Source organism: Plasmodium vivax, chromosome 10, assembly GCF_000002415.2.
Source record: "Plasmodium vivax chromosome 10, whole genome shotgun sequence".
Taxonomy (NCBI): Eukaryota; Apicomplexa; class Aconoidasida; order Haemosporida; family Plasmodiidae; genus Plasmodium; species Plasmodium vivax.
Genome location: NC_009915.1, coordinates 34,977 through 53,778, shown reverse-complemented (window position 1 = coordinate 53,778; position 18,802 = coordinate 34,977). Strand labels below are relative to the sequence as shown.

The following is an 18,802-nucleotide window of genomic DNA, read 5'->3' as shown; positions in this document are numbered from 1 at the left end:
ACAATTTTATGTATGTTTTTCCTACCCTTTATAATTAACGTTACGTAAGAAAAAATTTTCACCTTCATCGCAGCGGCATTTTTGCAGACATAAAACGTAGGTGTACATTTCCGTTTTGTGAACATAAAAGGAATGTACACGCCTTTAAGCGAGAATGCCACAATGTTCAGATAAGTTTATGTGCAGATGTGGCTTTACATGGTATACCCACAACATTCTACATAGATTGAGGGCAAAATTTATGCGCGATAATTTGCAGTTTTGCGAATTGAAAAAAATTGCCTCCTTTTTTCGCCAGCAAAACAGTTCATTTGAATTTTTTTTTTGTGAATATGCTTCTCGGTCAGTGAACTGAACTACATTTGTTGTGGGCTTTCAAAAGATGGAAGCAACAGGGCAACTGAGAAGTTAGCCATTTGTAGTGCATGTTGTTGCATGTTGCTGCTGTTTGCACGTATGCATTCGCACAAGCACCAACAAACAGACGTACGATGGGCGAAAATAAAAACACAATGAGGGGTGTTATAGAACACGAAATAAATATATACGACGAAAAAAAGGCGCATTTTGAAGCGCTGAGCGGTTTCTCCAAATCGCTGAAGAATGACTTCAAAGATTTTGTTCACCTAATTTGTAAGGTGAAAAATGTGAGGAAGCATGGAAAGTTGCTACTCTTCTGTGACACTATTTCGAATGGAAAAATAAATAAAAAGGAAAATGTTTTATTTTACAGATATCACATTTTGAAGTGTGATGATGTGGAGGGGGATCCTGCCAGAGGGGAAGAAAGTTCCCGCTGTACGGGTGATAATAATGGGGGTGTTCACTTTTGCGTGGTAGAAAATAAATTTAATGAAGAAGCCTTAGCAGCAGATAAGAACATCCAGTTGGTAATCAGCAAGGACTTTTACGTGGACGAAGACAAATTTGATTCGTTTCGAAAATGCCTATTGAAGGAAATTCACACAGGGAAGGAGGACCATAAGGACGTCAGCCTTGGTAGCGATTTGTTCGAACATTCAGTTCGACTGTGCAAGGAGTTTTATGCGAATGTGAAGAAGACTGAAGATGTGCAGACATCTACCGAGGAAGGGAACCCTATAAAGGATAACTCCACGGATAGCATGGAAAATGACCCCCCTTTGTTACTGAACGAATATATAAAGTATGAAATTTTAAAGAAGGTCATAAAAACGGATACGCTGTTGTACATTGTAGGATTGCCTGCCTTGACGAACACGAATGAGAAGTCCTTATTGGTTTTTTCGGCCTACCTCCTGAGGGTAAGGAGAAAAAAAAAAAAAACAATTCATATTGAAAACACCCCTTTTTTGTGGGCATACCTCACCGTTAGTGTCCACTTTTTTTACGTCCACCCATTCAATTGTGTTACTCCCAAGTGCTCCTCACCGTTTGAGCAACTAATCAGAGCTGCACATGTGCCCCTCCCCCTCAGGTTAACTACGAATTCTTCAACATCAGCGAACTGTTAAAATTATTCGAAGGAGGTTTTTTTTCCATGCTAACAGTGTGCAGAAGTTTGCAAATGAAGGAAAGCGACATCCGGCAGATTTATAACAGCAAGGATGACACAAAAAGAAGATTCATACGAAGTATTATCTACAAAAATAAAAATTATGAAAGCATAAGTAATCAAAAAATGAACAATTTTGAAATTTTTATCTTAAAAATGATTGACATAATTCCCAAACTGTTTGAAATACAGCCGAGCGAATTTAACTACAACAAGGAAATGAATGACGATAAGCGGTTGCACAGAATTATGCTCTGCGATTTGAACCTAAATCAGATTAATGACCATGTAGCAGTGGATATAAAGGCGAGTGGAGATGCTACAGAACAACAGAAGAAGAAGAAGAAAAAAAAAAAAAAGAAAAAAAAAGATATAATGTCCTATATGAACAATAAGAAGATGCCACAAATACAGTGGATGATTAATCACGTACAAATAATGCTCGAAGAAATAGAAAAGGGAAACTCAAAAATTAAGATGTTTAGCGGGGAAGATATCTTTTTTCACATGTCCACGTTGGTGAACAAGTATATAGAAAGTAATGACACTTTTTTCCAAAATTATTTAGAATTTATAGAGCTCTTTATGGAGAAAAATGATCAACTCGTTAGTGCGGAAAACACAGAAAAGGTAAGAAGAAGTATACAGCTTTTGAGAGAAAAAAATGTGAACTTGTTTGAAAATTCGAAATGGAGTGATGTCCAATTTTACGACATTAAGGAGTTCTACGTGGAGAAGTGCACCAATAAAAATGGAGACTTGAACAGGAATTGTAAAAGGTCGGATGAGGAAAATACACTTTTGAATTATCACCATGATGATGATGTAACCTTTGAAGAGAAGCAAAATGTAGCGCACGAACTGGGGAGAAACGCCAACATTGATAGTGATCCCAAGTTGACGTACGATTACTGCATCCTGGATGTCGGGGGAGGGAAAGGAGACTTGGGCATTCACATTTCGTTAGCCTTTAAAAACGTCCTAGTAATCATATTAGACATTAACGTAAATTCACTCTTCAGTTGTTTCATTAAAATTTTTGCAAACAAAATTAAAAACGTGTTAATTATGCACGAATCGATATTAAATTTTGACTTTAAAAAGTATAAAATAAATTTGATAGTCGGTTTGCATTGCTGTGGTGGGCTAACTGATTATACTTTGAAAACCTGCATGGAGGAAAGAATCCCCTTTCTCACGTGTTCCTGCTGTTACACGAAATATAGGGAGTTGAGGAAACACATTTTCGATTTTAACAATGATGTGATACTTAATCAAATTAAAAGTTATATTTACAATAGGGAGTACTACCCCCAGGTGGGCTACAGCATTGGGCAGTATGCAGAGGAGACGGCTGGGGCATCAGAGAGGGGGCACACCGGTGCGGCGAATGCTGCGGAGAAAGATGCAGAGGGCTCGAATGAGGACCCTGTTCATCTGAATGTCCAAGATTTTTCCAGAGATGGAAAAACGCACACGGGTGGCGATGGAGGTGGAGAAGAGGGAGACATGGACGATGTTGAAGAGGTGGGCGAAACGGGCGAACTGGACCCTGCTGACGAACTGGGCGAGTGCGACGACTTCTCCATGTACAAGAAAAAGTACGACAAGTATGGGAAAAAAATAATGAGGAGAACCATCCCGAACATATATTCGTTTGTAAATTTGCTGTCCAAATTGTGCGAGAGCGAAAACGCCGGAATTTCATTTAAGTGCATGCACTTTTATAACAACCTGCGGTTTCAAATTTTGCAAAAGTTGTTTAGTGCCACGGGAAGTGGGGGCGAGCGTGGGGAATTAAATCTGTCACTGCACTCATTCCCCATGTCCTTTTCGCCGAAGAACATCGTCCTGAAGGGCGTCTTCTCGCAGAAAGGGGGGAAGCGGTGGATCGGTGAGGCGGTAGAGCGGCAAAGCGGAGAAGCGAAGAGGAACCCCCCCTCAATGACACAGGTCGCGTCCATTTCTTCATAAAATCCTCTACTGACGAAACAAATTGTGTCGAAGGAAGTTACCATCCCCCGAATTTTGTCATTTTTGACGAAACGTGAATTTTCTCCGCTCCAGTTCCTTTTTGATGTTCTTTAGCTCCTTCAAGAAATGGTGTAAAAGTGAAAAAATATATTGCAGGCATACACAGTATGGAAAAAAAGTAGTTGTAAATTATTATACACGTGACGCATAAATTGTTTGAAGTTTTTTCTTTTTTTTTTTTTTTTTTTGTAACATTACATTTAGCAAATCTTCCTGAGCATTGGGCACGTTATTAAAATTGTATAAACTTATAGATATGGACACAATCGCGTAGGCCGATATGGCAGCTATGAGATAGAGCGGAATCTGCAAGTTATAAAAAAAAGAAAAAAAGAAAATCATTTGCTCCTTTTCATCTTTGCTAATTTTTTTGTAAATTATTTGTTATGGTGAAAAGCACAGATGGAAAGTTTTTCCACATTTTCATAATTTGTCTTGTTAATATATTTTCCTGTTTTTTACGAGTATCCATTTAACGAGGCTATTTGATTTTTTATATTTATCAAATTTGTATATCCACAAAATGGTAGAAAAAAAAAAAATGATTACGATAGCCTGCCCCCTTGTAAGCATATTGTTTACGTTTTTTTCATTCACAATTTGTGCGCTACAGTTTGTACACTACAATTTGTATTTACTATTTTTCTAGTTTTGTCTATTCCTGGCTTATCTTTGTTGTCATCACCTTTTTGACATGAACAGAACGCAAAAAAAAAAAAAAAAAGATAAGCAAGGAAAGGAAAAAGCGTTAAACTGTACGCTGTAAAAAAAAAAGTGTCAATGTGTAATTACACGTTGAGGCGTTTAATCTGGGAATTATTATTACGCGTTAGTACATAAAAACGGTGTGATGTTGCTGCGAAATGGAATAGGCCTATGTTTCAAGCTACAATTCGTTCATTTACGCGTTTGTGTGATGCAAAAAGAGTGCCAAATCGATGTACACTTAAGCGCATAAGAACATACGTACGTGGGTATGCCTGAATACATTTAACACATAAAAAATAAGTTTGTCATTGTATAGCTAAAGAGCAAAATTGTTACTAAAAATGAATAAACTTTTCCCATTCTTCCTTTTTCTTTTTTTCTGTTTCGAGATAGCTTTGTGTGAAAATGAGAAAGTAAGTTTGTAAAAAAAAGTATACGAAAATAGGGGCACATCCACGTACCGCGCAAAAATGTACCCTTATGAATGCATAATCCCATATAACGAAAATGGCTTGCTCCTTTGAAGTGATGTTATGCAAATGTGTGAATATGTTTTAGCCAGAAAATTCGACAAGAAAAGTTAAGATAAAAAACAATGCTGCAAAGAGGATAACATTTTAGCCTTAAATGTATTTTTTTTTTTCTTCTTTTTTTTTTTTTTTTTATGCTAAAATGTTCGAATGAACACGGAAGAAAGGTGAACTCTTTTCGGACACCGAGTTAGAGAACATAGGGGGGAGTGCAGGTTTTTTAGAAAAAGAAAAAATCTAACATTTTTTTGCACAAAATTGTAGAAATTAATTTTGCCATTTTTAAATGTGACAAGTTAGCAAATACGATCGTGCCACTGAATATGTGCATGCAAGCATATAATACTATTCATGAGTGAAAAGCATAAAACGCAAGTGCACACAATTTTTAGGCGACATTATCACGAGCTCTTCAAGATCACCAACGACGATTAATGGTCGCCCGTCAAACACGAACCTCGCGGGGGAGGTAGCACAAAAATGAGCGCACATGTGTGTATATATGCATATGTGCACACACTCGTTGCAGAGAAGGGAAGCGTCTAGCCCCTTCTTCGTAGGGCACACCTGAATTAGCACCATAATATACCCATCAACATTTTGACCGTTTCAGCTATTAAAGGAATTAAAAACCATTCCGCCACCAAACGTCGAATGTACTGGAAGGAAATTATCCCCTTCATAATCAAGCACAACCACACACATGGTGGTGCTCCTATACATGAAACTTTTCTACACTGCTAATTTGTTTTTCCCCTTTGTTAGTGAATGAGGCTGAATTTATTGACCCGGATATTATTTGTGAAAGGGACTACAACACGCCATGTCCAAATGTTAAGGAAATTCTTGCTATTTTTTTTTCTTTTTTTCCATTTTGTTATATTTTCCGCTGAATTAAGGGAAAACTCTCTCATGTTAACACTTTTAGGATTATAACTATATCGGATCTGTCCACCAAATTGACGAAGAGATTTGCGCACCGTCTTCCACCTATGACGGTTAAAGATGAGAAGTGACTTATAAGCCCACTTTGGCTTTTCCTGTTTTGCCTGTTCACCCTTTTTAGGAATAACTTTTTTTTATTTCCCCTCCCCTTTTGCTCATTTTGCTCATTCTGCTCATTAGGCCCATGTGTTGGGGAGCCGCTCAACATAAAAGACATGGCAGAGAAGACAAAAGAAACGTGGTCTAAAAAGTGCCAAACATTTTGGCCCTGCAAAAAATGTGTGAGAAATTTTACGTCCTATTGTCCAGGTAGTGCCTTCAAAGGGGAAAAACGATAAAAAAAAAAATGAGAAGGAACGAATAAGCGTTTCTTTTTCTCCACCTTGTTAATGGCACAAGTATGCAATGGTATGAACATGCATGTGTGCCCATGTGTGTATATTTGTGCAAATTGACCAAATTATCCGAATTACCCCAATTTTCTACTTTTTTAAAGCAAAATGGGAGAAAGTTAAGGGCACGTTGCGATCGTGCGAGCCATCTCTGCTATATCATGGGCCCTGTAAATTTCAAGTGAATTTTTCTGGCTATACTATTCAAATGTTGGAGGACTGGAGCTTAAAATGTCACGCCTGGTGGTAATGCTACGACGGACAACACAAATAATAAGCAAGATGCCATCACGTCGAAAAGTGGGCGGAGTGAATTTCTTTCCTTGTTCACATGGGAAGGAAGTTCCCCTAACGTAGAACTTTTCTGCCCTCAATTGTGCGTTTATTTTTCCATTAATCATTTCACCGTTTTAAAAAGGGCCTGCGACCATGTGAATGTGCTGGACGACTGCCCAGACGGCGACATGCCCATTACAGCTGCCGCGACGAGGTTAGTTTGAGACATATTAGCATGGGTATATAACATCAATCAATCTTTGTATTATACATTTTGCAAATACTTGCACCGTTACAGGTGGAGACTGAAGAAAAATTATCAATGAAGAATTCTCTTTCGTATTTTTTGTTCCTCCAATTGTTAGCAGTAAAGCATCTATTTTTTTTTCTTTTTTTGTTCTCTATAAAAATTAGAAGATACATATTTGTGAAGCGAAACAAACTTGTGCGATTTATTTTTATTTTTATTTTAAGTGACTAAGTTGCAAATGTTGTGCTAACTGTTTGTTTAAGTTTACATTGTTTCACTAAATCGGAGCAAAATTTGGAAAAAAAAATTACCCCTTTGTTTTCGCCATGCGAGACAGTGGGCAGTTCTTCTCTTAAGGTGAAAGGACTTTCACAGAAATGTGTTCAAAAAAGGGGGTGCACGGAGCACGCGGCGGATAAATTGGCACCAAAAAGGATACGCACACAAATACATGATACGAATGCGCAAAAATGCATTAACTGTACGATTAAGCAAAATGAAGGAAAAACGCTTTTCTTTAGATGGTGTAGGCAAAATTCCAATGGGATCGCCCATTTTGTGCAGACCAGTTACAAGTACACCATTTTGCGTAGATTTACATCAAAATATCTTGAACGTTTTTTTTTCCAGCTGCGTTTTTGGCTCCTTCTCTTGCTTCTTAACGATGGTGAAATTTTGCTTTTTGCTGAGGACGGCTCCCTTCTTGACATTTTCCAGTTCCTTTTCTTTTTTCTTGAGCTCCTTGAGAGTCGTCTCGTTAATTGTTTTTCTGTTAAATTCAATTGACTGGACGAACTTCCACAATTCTTTAAAAAAGTCTTGTACTTGTATGTTGCCAACCTCTTTTTCTTTATAGCCTAAGTAGAGGGCAATTTCTTTAAACACAGCAAAAGTTTGATTGTAAAAAGTCTCTAATTCTTCAATTTTGGGTTCTACACTGAAGTAAAATTCTTTGAGTGCTTCATATAACGGATCATCTGGATTCTTTTTAGCTAGATCGAGCACATTTTTAATTTTATTAGAACCCAATTTCAGTTTCTGCAAAACAGAATCGATAATCTGTTTGTCCGTTTTGGTGACTTTTTCGATGGATCTCAACTCCTCAATAATTTCTAAGGTGTCTGCACTTTTTTGGTAGATAATTTCGCAAATATATTGAAGGAGCGTTTTAACCGGTTTGGTGGTTGATCGTATATCATTTAGCTTAGCCAACGTTGTTAGCTTAAAGCCAAAGGCATTTCCCCTTTGAGGATCTCCATAGTTTAATGTGTTACCCACATTTAATATAGTGAACAAAATGGTGAAAAGTTTTGTGGAATTTTTTACCGCTTCGCATGATTCTAGGATATTTTCCAACGGGGTTAATGTATTTTCGTAATTTTCCTTAAACGATAGAGCGAAATAATGGGACTCCAGTCTCTGCTTTAGGAGGGGCACTCCCATAAGCGCGGCAACATACTGTTCTGGCTTATCAACTAGGTTCAAGTCACCATTTGAGAGGATGTACTCCTTAACGATTTCGAATTCTTCTGCTGTTGGTACATACTGCATTAAAACTTCTGTGTTGTCAATGTTAAGTATTTTTGGATTTAGATCCATGATGGCATCCCTTATTTCTTTGAATGTGTAATTATTAAATTTGGAGAGAGCAATGGACATGTTGTATTCTCTCTTCGAATCAGGCAATAGTTGAATAACTTTTGGTTTTTTAATTTTGAGTTCTGCTCCTTCTTCTTTTTTACTAACAGCTTTGGCAAAGGATTTTTCTACACTTTCTTTTTCTATGGCTATCTTGGATATTAATTCCTTTTTGTCTTCAAATAACGTTCCTGGAATGTCATCTTCGAATAGGGCTTCCCAGAAAAATCTCTTTGTTTTTCCTTCATCCTTTGCTTGCTTCACTTTGGATATTTTACCCTTTCCCTTTCCTATAACAGGTCCTCCCTTCACTCCTTTGGGGGGTCCCTTCATAAATTTGGGTCCTCCTTTTTTGCCTCCTTTTTCTTTCGGCGACATTTTTGGTGCTTCTTTTTTCAGCGCGGGTGTTTTTTCCTTTGGTTCACTCTTTTTCTCTATTTTGTAGGCATTTTTTAGCGCATTCGTGTCTATTCCCTCGAGGAGGTTTATGCTAGCCACAGCCGCTTTACTAGTTGTTGGTGTGGAGGTGAAACCGAGTTCCTTTAGTCCTTCTCCTGTTAGGAGGCGATTCTCATTTAGTACTTGATTTTTCCTTTCTTCAATGGATAAGTCGAATTTTCTATGCATTAATCCTATTTTTTTGATAGTTTCTTCTTCGACTGATGATTTTGCCAACGAAAAGGAAGTTAGGTCCAGCTGCCAGGGGACGATAGCTAGCAGAATTTTATCTTCATTTAGTAAATGAACTGTGGGGAGGGTGCCCAAGGTCTCGTCCGGTTCAAATCCAATCTTGCAGTATTTTACTTTTCTCAAAACATCGAATGCTAGTTTGTCATTTATGTTTTTCACTGTTTTTACTTCGTACTTAATACCCGCGCTTTTTTTGATGGTACTTTTGTCTTTTATAATAATTGCTTTATTTACCACAATTTTGGGGACTATTTTTGGCACTATTTTTTTTACCATTATTTTTTTGGGAACACTTAGCGGGCTCATTTTCTTCGGGAATTTATTTTCCACCTTTTCAGACGCTTCGTCTTTTTTTTCGTTTGGTTCGTCACCACTGGTGATTTCTGTTGAGCTTTTTTTCGTCACAGGTTCGTCCTTGTTTTCTGTTTCTTTGGCGGGGTCTTCTTTGACGTTCGCTTCTTCGTTCGATTGCTCCTTAGCGTTTGCTTCGCCAGGGGGTTCAGGCGCTTTGGAGGCTCCAGACGATTTGGACATTTCAGACGCATTGATCGGGTTGTTCTCATCACCTGCATCGCTCGCATCACCCGCATCGCCCGCTTCACCACTGCCTGCATCCCCTTTGGGTGACTCCTTAACAAGGGGTGCCTTCCCCTTTTCTTCCAGCGCGCCCACCTCGTTATTCTTGGGCAGCGATTGCTTCTTCTCAATGGCACTTTTCTTGCTAAAAATCCCCTTTTTCATCATTAACACTTTTTTTAACCCCATTCCCTTCGATTTGATGGCGAGCTTGGGCTTGTCCATTCCGTGTAGCGGTTCGGACACAAAAAGGCGCTTTTTTTTTCCGTTCCTTAGTTTGGCATTATTTGTTAGACTGACATCCTTCTCGTTTTTTTTGTCTATTGATATATCACTGAAGGGGTTGCTTGGGAAAATCGCATCTTTATCTTCTTCATTCAGTGGGGAATGTTTACTAGGTGCGGGTTCACCACTGGACGTACTCAATTTTTCGAGTTTTTTTTTTTTTTTCTTTTTTGAGAAAAAGGAAAGCAGTTTAGAAATTTTTGTTCCTCTATTGGGGTGCAGGAAGTTTTCCATTTTTTTTTTTTTTTTCTTTCCCTTCATGACATTGCCATTATTATCACTTCCCACGTTTGAATAAAATGAGTAATCATAATTTATGTCACATTCTTGGGTGACGTTATTGTCGCTGTGCACGGCATGTATGCTGTGTACACTTCTGTTGGATAAATTGGAGGACAATTCTGTTCCTATGATATGCTTGTCATTTGTATTTTCCCTTTTAGTTTGCCTTTTATCATCATGGGGGCGGTAATACACTATATTTACACTGTCATTTTTGCTTGAATGCTCATCATGGTAATCGTTTAACGATATATCTGCTTCGTTCTCAGGCAGGTGTTTATTATTTGATAAGAATTTTTTTCCCTTTCTTTTTTTGTACAACTTGGTGCTGGGTGCGTTATCCTTTTCGCGATTTAACAAATCAGTTGGGATGTGATTCCTTCCGTTTAGGGACTCCTCCTTTGGGGGTTCCTTTTCTGCATTATTGCTTCTGTACTTGTGGGTAATCAAATTAGAATCTAGTTCTTCTATGGAGTTACTTCTCAAGTATAAATTGTCTGTGAAGCTTTCTTTATCGATAGCAACTAGTTCGTTTTTTTGCGATTCTGAGGACGTTTCTTCGTCTTGCTGGCATGGTTGGCTATCCTGATAAATTTTACTAAAGTACTCCTTTTGGTAACCCACATTTGAGTGCTCTTCACTACTCTTGTATGTCATGTGATCACTCTTTTCAGTTTCAGACCTACTTGCAATTTCGGCATCTGCTGCATCTGCTGCATCTTCAGCGTCTATCCTTTCCTCTTTGAAAATTATTTCCTCATAAAATTCTTCGTTCTCACTGAGGACAATTTCTTCTCCGGTTTTGTTCGTCCCATTACCTTCGTCATCTTTAAGGAATCCTTTGTTGTTATTATTGACAAGTGAATTATTATCTGCAGATGGGGTGTTCATTTTATTATCTTCATCGTTCGGTGAGCTTCCTACTTGTTTGTTTTTCCTTTGGAAAGATGAATACTCCGAAGAGTGTCCATCTGATGTAGCTTCACTGCCCTGTGCACTTCCAAACGGATTTGCATACAGTTCGTTCTCACTTATGTCGCTATCGGAAAATACATTTTCGTTGCTTAATGAACCTTCATGATTAAATCTAAATTTAAACAAAATGTCACTCTTGTTTACGTTTTTAATTTCGTTTATTTTATCTTTGATGTGGGATGCACTGCTTTTACTGAGGATGTTTGTTGCTCCGCTTGGGTTGTCCCCCAAATTGGCACTTTTTTTTTTGCCATCCTCTTCGTATATTGTATGTCCATTCGATATGCCGCTACCGTTGGAGAACATTTCACTAACGTTGTTCTTCTTCTTTTCAGAAATGAATGGGCTATTACTTTTGTCGCTTCGTTCCCCCATTTGATTATTCCCATCGTTGATGCCATAACTTGATGTGCTTCCCTCCTGACTCCCTTTTTTACCTGTTAACGAATTCGCATTAGAGTACTCACTTGAACTTTCATGCGACTGGTTAACATCGAGAATTTTACATATATCGATAATGTCTTCATCGTCATCATTTTCGCATCCCTGCGTGTAAAATTCCTTACGGTAATGACTCCCCTTTCTGTGACTGGCGCTTTGGGTACTACTACCTGCGGTGAAGTCACTGGAACTTTCCACATTATCGTCACTTTCGTTGAGAGAGTTGCTCTCCGCGCCGACACTAGTACTTCCTTTAGAATGCTTGGTTGACGATTTTCTTCCCTTTCTTTTGTGCATATGATATTCCTTATAGCTAGACAGCCTTTCGCTGTCATTACCTGAGGAAGAATCACCCGAATTGGTGTAGCTACTAGACTGTGCATTTTCATAATATATTTCTCTCTTCAAATTGTCTATTTCGTGTTGTTCCATGCTGTTCATGTTACTTTGGAGATCCATTCTGATATTATGATCAATCGATGCCTTCAGGATGGGCTCCTTATTTAATCTAATTTTTCTTAACGTTCTTTCTAATTTATCGTGTTGATTCGAATTGCTATACCCAATTAGCTTTATTTTTTCTCTAGGCCTTGGAAATAAATTGCTCAATTTTCCGGTACTTTTTAATGCATACTTTTCTTTTGAAAATACGGTGGAGGAATTATTATTTTTGCTCCTTAGAACGTGCACTTTCTTAATTGGCACTTTTGTTTTTGGTGCTTTTTTTTGATCACCAAAGATGTTTGACGTTTTTTTGACTTCTCTTTCCTCTTTATACTTCATTTTCTTCATGAGTTCGTTCAGTTCATCCAGTTCGCTTTTGGCGCTGCTCCTTGGTTGGTCCTGCGGCTGGCTCAGGGTTTCCCTGCGTGATTCTCTGCGTGATTCTCGGCGTGATTCCCTGCGCGATTCACTGTGAGATTCCCTTCGTGATTCCCTCCTTGATTCACTGTGAGATTCCCTGTGAGATTCCCTTCGTGATTCCCTCCTTGATTCACTGTGAGATTCCCTGTGAGATTCCCTGCGTGATTCCCTCCTTGAGTCCTTTTTGTCGCTCCTTACGTAGCTGTTTTTGTCACCCTTTTGGTCATCCTTTTTATCGTCCTTGTCCGTTTTTATTTCACCCTTTTCCCCTTTGTTTTCCTCCTTGGGCGGCTCCCCCTCCAGTTCATCCTTCTTCAAATTCGCTTCCGATCCTTCCTTTATTAATCTTTTCCCCTTCAAGAGATTCTTAGACTTGCTTCTGTCCATCGTTTCCTCCGGCGTAGCGTCCCCCTCTTTATTCGTCGCTTCACCATTTGTGCTACTTTTCCCTCCCATGCTTTTTTTCGGCGCAATTTTGAACGAGCCATTTTTGGCCTTGAACCCGAAGGGTTTCATGCTCCCAGTTTTTATTTTCCCATATTTCTTAGAATCTTGCAAATTGTTATTATTTGCATTAAAGTTGAAACGGTTTATCTTAGCGGGTCGAAAGAATTTCTTGTTAAAAAGTTTCTTATTCAGCATGTTTAAATTGTCGAAGGAGTACAGATGGTTAACTTGATTGTATCTGTGGAAATAGTAGGGGTCTCCCAAAATGAGGCAGTGATGTATGGCAGGGTTTGGCACAAGCAAAGGGTTGTTGTAAAAGCCAAGCATAACTTCATTATTTTCATCAAGAATAGATATGAACATATTAAATTCGTTGTCTAGGTCTTCATATTTGCTAATTACTTTCCCCTTGGAATCTACAAAGGGTTCTTTAATGTTCCATTCGCTGAGGAGAACCTTGGCGTCATCGTTGCAAATCATGATCGGTTGGTCGTTGTCCAGTTTCACGTATCCCCTTTCTATTAGGGGTATATTAACTATGGGTAGAATTTTCCTCTTGTAAATAATGGCATTTTGAAAATCCTTGCACTGGGCATATTTCACCAAATTATTGTCAACCAGCTTGGTTTCAACAAAGGGTAATATGTATGTAGACGGAATTAGGGTACTTTTCCATGAGTCCGCATATAAAGATTTAATTCTATTAATGGAGGAAATAGTAAAAAATGAGCTCTTAAAAATTTCGAATTGTTTATTTGATTGCATGTGTTTATATGCATCAATGCTGGAATAGTTTAAGTCAGTATATTTTAATTTTCCTTCCATTGATATAAACGTTTTTTTATTACTTAAATTTTTAGAGGGCATATTTCTCGTGTTGATTAAAACTCGTTCATTCATTAGATCTTCAATTAGGTTTGGGTCCACGTCTGACTTTTTCCACGCATTCTGCAATTTGGTGTTGGAGCCCTTCCACTTTTTTTCCACTTTATTGTCTCTCCTCAGTTTGTCATTTATGCTAGATAAGCAATTTTCCACATCGGGGAATGATACCATTTTTTCACCCTTGGTGTTTTCTTTCATGATATCCTTTTCTAATTCTTCAATTAATTTGAAAACAACTTTCGTGTTCATATCATCTGGGCCGTAGTAACTTTTGTAAAAGGAATAAACCTCCTTGTACAGCTGTAGGGACATCCTGAAGTTGTTTAGCTGTTGCATGAGAATGGCGAAGGAGAGAAGAATGTCCTGCACTTGGATAGTTTGTCTCGTTTTATGAATCCTCATTCTCATATCAACTGCGATTAGGTATTTGTGCAAAGATTCCATGGTGTTTCCTGATAATCGAAGAAGCAACCCCCAATTGCAGTAACAGTCAGCAATTACTTCATTTGGATTTTCGGAATTGTAATCACCAAAGAATTTTTTTCTTATTTCGAGAATTTGTTCACAAAGCGGTAAAGCTTTGGAGTAGTCCCTAATTTTTATATAGTAGGAGCAAACATCATTTAGCGCATCGCTATAATTTAGGCTATCCGCCTTGAAACATTTTTCTATCATAAAGAGATACTTCAAGTAGTAGCTTTCGGCTTCTTCATTTTGTTTATATAAACTTAATAGATCTGCAAAAATGTAGAGTATGTTTGATAAAACCTCCGTTCCACATAGGATAACTGGTTCTTCATAGTTGGAATCTAAATTTTTGGCCCTACTGGCATTGTTGACCTGTTCTACCTTCTTCTGTTGCTCGTCATCAAGGATCCCCTTTTTGTGTATATAAAAGAGCGTATTATCAATTAAAAATTTTAATTCATGTAGGTATTTCTTTCCTTCGGAAAATTTTTCCACTAATACGTAGCACTTGCAAATTAAAATCAACTCTGTGCTCATGTCTCCCGTGATGTAGAAGCCAAAATATTTCGAATAATATTTTTTGGCTATCATATACGAGTGAATAGATTGTATCAAACAATCTGTGTACTTCTTCTCATGATAGTTGTTAATGGCAAACAGTCTTAAATCATTTCTTATGTCTTGAACTTCCGTGTAACTAATTGAATAATTGAAGTTTTCCATGTTGTGCAGTATGAAGACAGCTTCTTTTACTTTTATTTGTTCGTCATTCATCCGTAGGGAGTCCTCAAAGTTTATGTTTCTTATTTTTGTGGAATTTCCATCTTTCCCATTCGTTAATTTGAGGTCGATTTTTGTGATCATGCTTAGCGCGTCTACATTTTTGTCCGTTTCGATATCGTTAATTGTTGCCAGTGCGATTTTTTTATTTTCCATTTTGCGCTTAAAAAAAGGGGGAAGTTGCGAAGAGGGTAGTCAATCAAAAGGGGTGAACTTTTTACAGCACCGTAAAAACGGCGGTATAATCACGCAAATAAAGTGAACATCTTTAAGAGGAAAGACGCATACACGTGCGCGCGCATGCGCATGCGGTTTATTTTTTAGCATACAGAAAAAACTGCTTATGGGTGATTGTGTATCGGTTGGCGCGGAAAACGAAACAACTTCAAACCTCACGCAAAGGGGGAAAAATGTGCAGAAATGAAAGATACGCAGGAACGTATTTTTTAATGTGCAAATGTGTACGTTAATGTTTACGCAAGTGCGCTTAACTCATTCATGGACACAATTAAAATTGTGCGAATTGGGGAAAAAGTGCGATTGTCTAAAAAGTGGGTGTATAAAAGGTGAACGATATGTGGTAAATGCAAAGTAAAATGACAAATGTGTTTAAAAAAAAAAAAAAAAATTCAAAACGCGGAGTTCAAATAAACTTTTTGCAACAAAAATTGAAGTGTTACATTCGCCACCACATTGTTTGCTGCAAAAAAAAAAAAAAAAATCCTTTTTTGCGTAAAAAGGCAGGTATTGATATTTTTGGCAAAGTTGCAGTTTTGTGTTGTATTGCAATGGACGCAGTTAACTGCTTAAATTAATCGCGCAACTTTAAGTGCGCGGAGTGCGATTTGGCCTGCCATTATATGCACATAAATATGTATACGCTACTATGCTTATTTCCGCCATACGCGAAACGAAAAAAAAAAAAGTGTTGCGCGTAAATAAACAATGCGTTAAACTGGCCAAATCGCATATTTTTCATTTTTACGTTAACACGAAATTCATTTAAAATGGGAAAAACTTCAACTATTTTACTTTGAGTTTAACACGATAATGTTAATCTTCTTCAAATAAAACAGTGGGATTTTTTTTTTCACATTTACAAAAATTTTAAGCTCCATTTAGCATAAAAAGTTCCTTCACTTTGCGGCCGCGTGTATATGCGTAACTTCATTTTGCTACATTTCTCGCTTTTTCCCCCTCCTCTTGCATCATGAAAAGGTTCCCATTTTTCTTCAACGATATCGGTGGTAAATTAATTGAAGAGAAAATAAAATCCTTTTTGTTAAGAAGCGAAACATTTCACAGGTTTGCGATCAAAACGTACGAAATATACAATGAGGTGAGGAGTAAGCTGAACGATTTCACCCGGAAGTGATCCATCAGCGTGTTGGCCCCTGGCAAGCGCGACGCATGTGCATAGTATACACCGCGCATGAATAAGTTGTATGCCAACCGCGCATGTACAATCTGTATACTAACCGCGCATGTGTAAGGCGCGTCAGTAGCTGCGCACACGCAGGGAACACATCTACACCCCCCGCGCATCTGTCACAACCCCCAACTTCTGCTTCCGAGTCAACATAATAGAATGCCTTTTTTAAATAATGCGCTGAATGTGAAAGAATTAATTCTCAAGTTGAACAGCACCAATTTTGTGCGCACAAGGGCTGTTTGCGAACTTCATGTAGAGTGTGCCCGATCCGCCGTTTTTGAATCACACCATGTGAGCAGAACGTGTGCCAATAGACTGTTCAGGAAAGAGCGCAGAAAAAGGCTATCGCCATTTTGGAGAAGCGGAAAATATTGCCATGTCGCGAGGGGAAAGAAGGTACACAATGCTAAATCGAGGAAGAGGAAAACCCCATTTGGAGCGATGTCCAGAGACAAATCCCCCCTGTACGAGGTTCAAATAGACCTATTAAATGAGGAATTAAAAAGTGTGGAAAAAAAAATTAATGAAAAAAGGATAGTGACAAATGAAGATACGGAAATTTCCTTAGCCCATTTTAAATACCCAAGTCAAAAACTTTATAAAGCAAATGAAGAAGAAATAAATTTAATTAAAAAAAGTGAAGGACAGTATTATTTGCCCTTAGAATGTGAGAATAGCACAATTATAAGGCTGATCGATATAAAGAACAAAGTATCTTCCCCCATTTTTCGATGCGTTCGTAATAGCAAATTCGGATTGAGAAAAAATGAAAGAGTCTTTTTCTTTTTCTACTCGTCTTTTATTTGTTCCTTCTGCTTTTTCATGGGTCTTTGGCAGTACAAAAAAATGGGGAAGAAGAAATTTCTAATTGATTACATTATGCACAATTTGAGCCAACCAGTCATAAACATTACTGACTCGGGTTTCCCATGGTTTGATGATTTTTTAGCTTTGAAAAAGAATTACCAAAATTTGCAGCAACACGAAAGGGATGGCGATTTATTGCGGAATTTTAACTTGCTAAATGTAGTTCCCATGGCAGTATCATTTTATGAGCGGATAAGAGGACTCCCAAATGGGGTGTTTACAAAAGGGGATAAGTCAATCTGTAGTAACAGAAGCAGAGAGGATGTCCCACAAAAGGACGAACAGGAGAAAGATATACAAGCTTTAAATTGTGATGTTACTCGTGAAGAGGAAAACAAATTAACCGTCGATCTGGAAAATGCCCAGAGTGTACACCATTGGGTGAGTCGAATAAGAAACGAAAACTTCGTAACCCATTTTTGCAGAAAAGTTTTTCCAAAAGGTGTAACAGAAGAGGAATTGAAAAAAGTTATAATAGAGAAGTACAAATATAGGAAGGTGCAGCTAACTGGAGTGCTGGACACAACTAACGAATTTTTTGTAGGACCCAAAATGTATGAACATGATAAAAAAAAAAAATATTATTATGTAATTTGTCCCATATTTTTAAAAAATGGAAAGTGTATACTAGTAAATAGGGGATTAATATCTGAAGATATGTTAGAAGAGAAAAAGAAAGAAATTCCCAAAGTAGTGACAATTAGGGGTGTATTAGATCCTGGTGAGCTATACGAATGTTCCTTTAGAAAGTTAAAAAATCTTTCGAACAAAAATGTGTACAGCAATTATCTGTACTATTATGACATTGCAGAAATTTGCCACTATGCAAATGTTGCACATTTCGAAGGCTCCTCTTTTTTCATTGCCAATATATATGATATAATCGTTCACGAAGATTATAATAGTGATATAATAAAGGATCATTATTCCAATTGCAGTAAAGACGGCACCAAGTTGCTGAACTCCCATTTGAACAAACTAAATGGCATTACGTTAGATGACATGGATCGGGAGAGTCAAGAAAGGATAAAGCGTTTGTTGAAAAGGGGTCCTAATTGTGGTGGTGCCACAAATGATAAGAAGGAAACGAATACGTCCTCTACAAATAGAAAACCCTTTCGATATGATGAACATTTTATACATAAAAAGAAAAGGGAGTATTTCAAATTTTACGCCGATGAGACAACACATTTTAATTATGCTTGCCAGTGGTTTCTTTTTTCTTTTGTCTTTTCGACCATCTCTATGTTTAAGTTTTTGCAGTTCAAGAGGTGGGTTTTTTGAAATTTTCCTCGGGAAGGGCAATTAGGCTAGGAGAGCAACTATTTGCTCACATGTTCTCATCTCTGCACATAAGAAGTATTTTTTTTTTTTATCCTTCATTTTGGGGCCTTTCCCCCAATAATTAATTACCGCACGGTGGGACGTAGTTCATAGGGGGGACAGAAGTGATCCCTATTGGTCACCGCTTCTTCCCCGTTCACCATGCACACCTTTTGTTTT

General features: G+C 37.8%; 4 protein-coding genes across 4 annotated transcripts, besides 40 other annotated features; 3 read left to right on the top strand and 1 right to left on the bottom strand.

Moving 5' to 3' along the window:
- Positions 1–36: 36 nt before the first annotated feature.
- On the top strand, positions 37–3,508 carry PVX_079730 (hypothetical protein, conserved; the record flags this gene model as incomplete). The annotated part of the gene is made up of 2 exons (XM_001613604.1): positions 37–1,283; positions 1,457–3,508. Exons 1-2 carry the CDS (start codon positions 426–428, stop codon positions 3,506–3,508), a joined length of 2,910 nt encoding a protein of 969 aa, XP_001613654.1. The 5' UTR covers positions 37–425.
- Positions 975–1,004: a microsatellite.
- Positions 1,120–1,144: a microsatellite.
- Positions 1,272–1,295: a microsatellite.
- Positions 1,504–1,551: a microsatellite.
- Positions 1,863–2,012: a microsatellite.
- Positions 1,893–1,948: a microsatellite.
- Positions 1,959–1,979: a microsatellite.
- Positions 2,149–2,177: a microsatellite.
- Positions 2,882–2,910: a microsatellite.
- Positions 3,509–4,398: 890 nt separating the features above from the next.
- Positions 4,399–4,425: a microsatellite.
- Positions 4,426–4,473: 48 nt separating this feature from the next.
- Positions 4,474–6,948, top strand: PVX_079725 (hypothetical protein, conserved). The gene is made up of 10 exons (XM_001613603.1): positions 4,474–4,689; positions 4,970–5,021; positions 5,199–5,275; positions 5,420–5,462; positions 5,572–5,639; positions 5,735–5,804; positions 5,932–6,060; positions 6,248–6,389; positions 6,562–6,633; positions 6,718–6,948. Exons 1-10 carry the CDS (start codon positions 4,618–4,620, stop codon positions 6,743–6,745), a joined length of 753 nt encoding a protein of 250 aa, XP_001613653.1. The 5' UTR covers positions 4,474–4,617; the 3' UTR covers positions 6,746–6,948.
- Positions 5,408–5,445: a microsatellite.
- Positions 5,550–5,593: a microsatellite.
- Positions 5,757–5,785: a microsatellite.
- Positions 6,150–6,189: a microsatellite.
- Positions 6,645–6,668: a microsatellite.
- A 5-nt stretch (positions 6,949–6,953) lies between the features above and the next one.
- On the bottom strand, positions 6,954–15,156 carry PVX_079720 (hypothetical protein, conserved; the record flags this gene model as incomplete). Its single annotated transcript, XM_001613602.1, has 1 exon — positions 6,954–15,156. One exon carries the CDS (start codon positions 15,154–15,156, stop codon positions 7,270–7,272), a length of 7,887 nt encoding a protein of 2,628 aa, XP_001613652.1. The 3' UTR covers positions 6,954–7,269.
- Positions 7,297–7,473: a microsatellite.
- Positions 7,556–7,606: a microsatellite.
- Positions 7,772–7,835: a microsatellite.
- Positions 8,163–8,191: a microsatellite.
- Positions 9,892–9,916: a microsatellite.
- Positions 10,302–10,358: a microsatellite.
- Positions 10,900–10,934: a microsatellite.
- Positions 10,934–10,964: a microsatellite.
- Positions 11,727–11,755: a microsatellite.
- Positions 11,862–11,884: a microsatellite.
- Positions 12,103–12,139: a microsatellite.
- Positions 12,247–12,290: a microsatellite.
- Positions 12,810–12,902: a microsatellite.
- Positions 13,161–13,181: a microsatellite.
- Positions 13,912–13,934: a microsatellite.
- Positions 14,344–14,375: a microsatellite.
- Positions 14,669–14,690: a microsatellite.
- Positions 14,902–14,924: a microsatellite.
- A 465-nt stretch (positions 15,157–15,621) lies between the features above and the next one.
- Positions 15,622–15,643: a microsatellite.
- A 205-nt stretch (positions 15,644–15,848) lies between these two features.
- Positions 15,849–15,919: a microsatellite.
- Positions 15,920–16,281: 362 nt separating this feature from the next.
- Positions 16,282–18,583, top strand: PVX_079715 (hypothetical protein, conserved; the record flags this gene model as incomplete). Its single annotated transcript, XM_001613601.1, has 1 exon — positions 16,282–18,583. Exon 1 carries the CDS (start codon positions 16,589–16,591, stop codon positions 18,581–18,583), a length of 1,995 nt encoding a protein of 664 aa, XP_001613651.1. The 5' UTR covers positions 16,282–16,588.
- Positions 16,531–16,652: a microsatellite.
- Positions 17,409–17,460: a microsatellite.
- Positions 17,765–17,787: a microsatellite.
- Positions 17,972–17,996: a microsatellite.
- Positions 18,558–18,624: a microsatellite.
- Between the last annotated feature and the right edge of the window lie 178 nt (positions 18,625–18,802).

Bases quoted from the DNA above. Each gene is read 5' to 3' on its own strand.
- PVX_079725 (XM_001613603.1), top strand. From the start codon at position 4,618: ATGAATAAACTTTTCCCATTCTTCCTTTTTCTTTTTTTCTGTTTCGAG. The intron at 5,022-5,198 runs GTTTTTTAGAAA...CACAATTTTTAG, and splicing joins GAACATAGGGGGGAGTGCAG to GCGACATTATCACGAGCTCT. The intron at 5,805-5,931 runs GTTAAAGATGAG...TCTGCTCATTAG, and splicing joins ACCGTCTTCCACCTATGACG to GCCCATGTGTTGGGGAGCCG.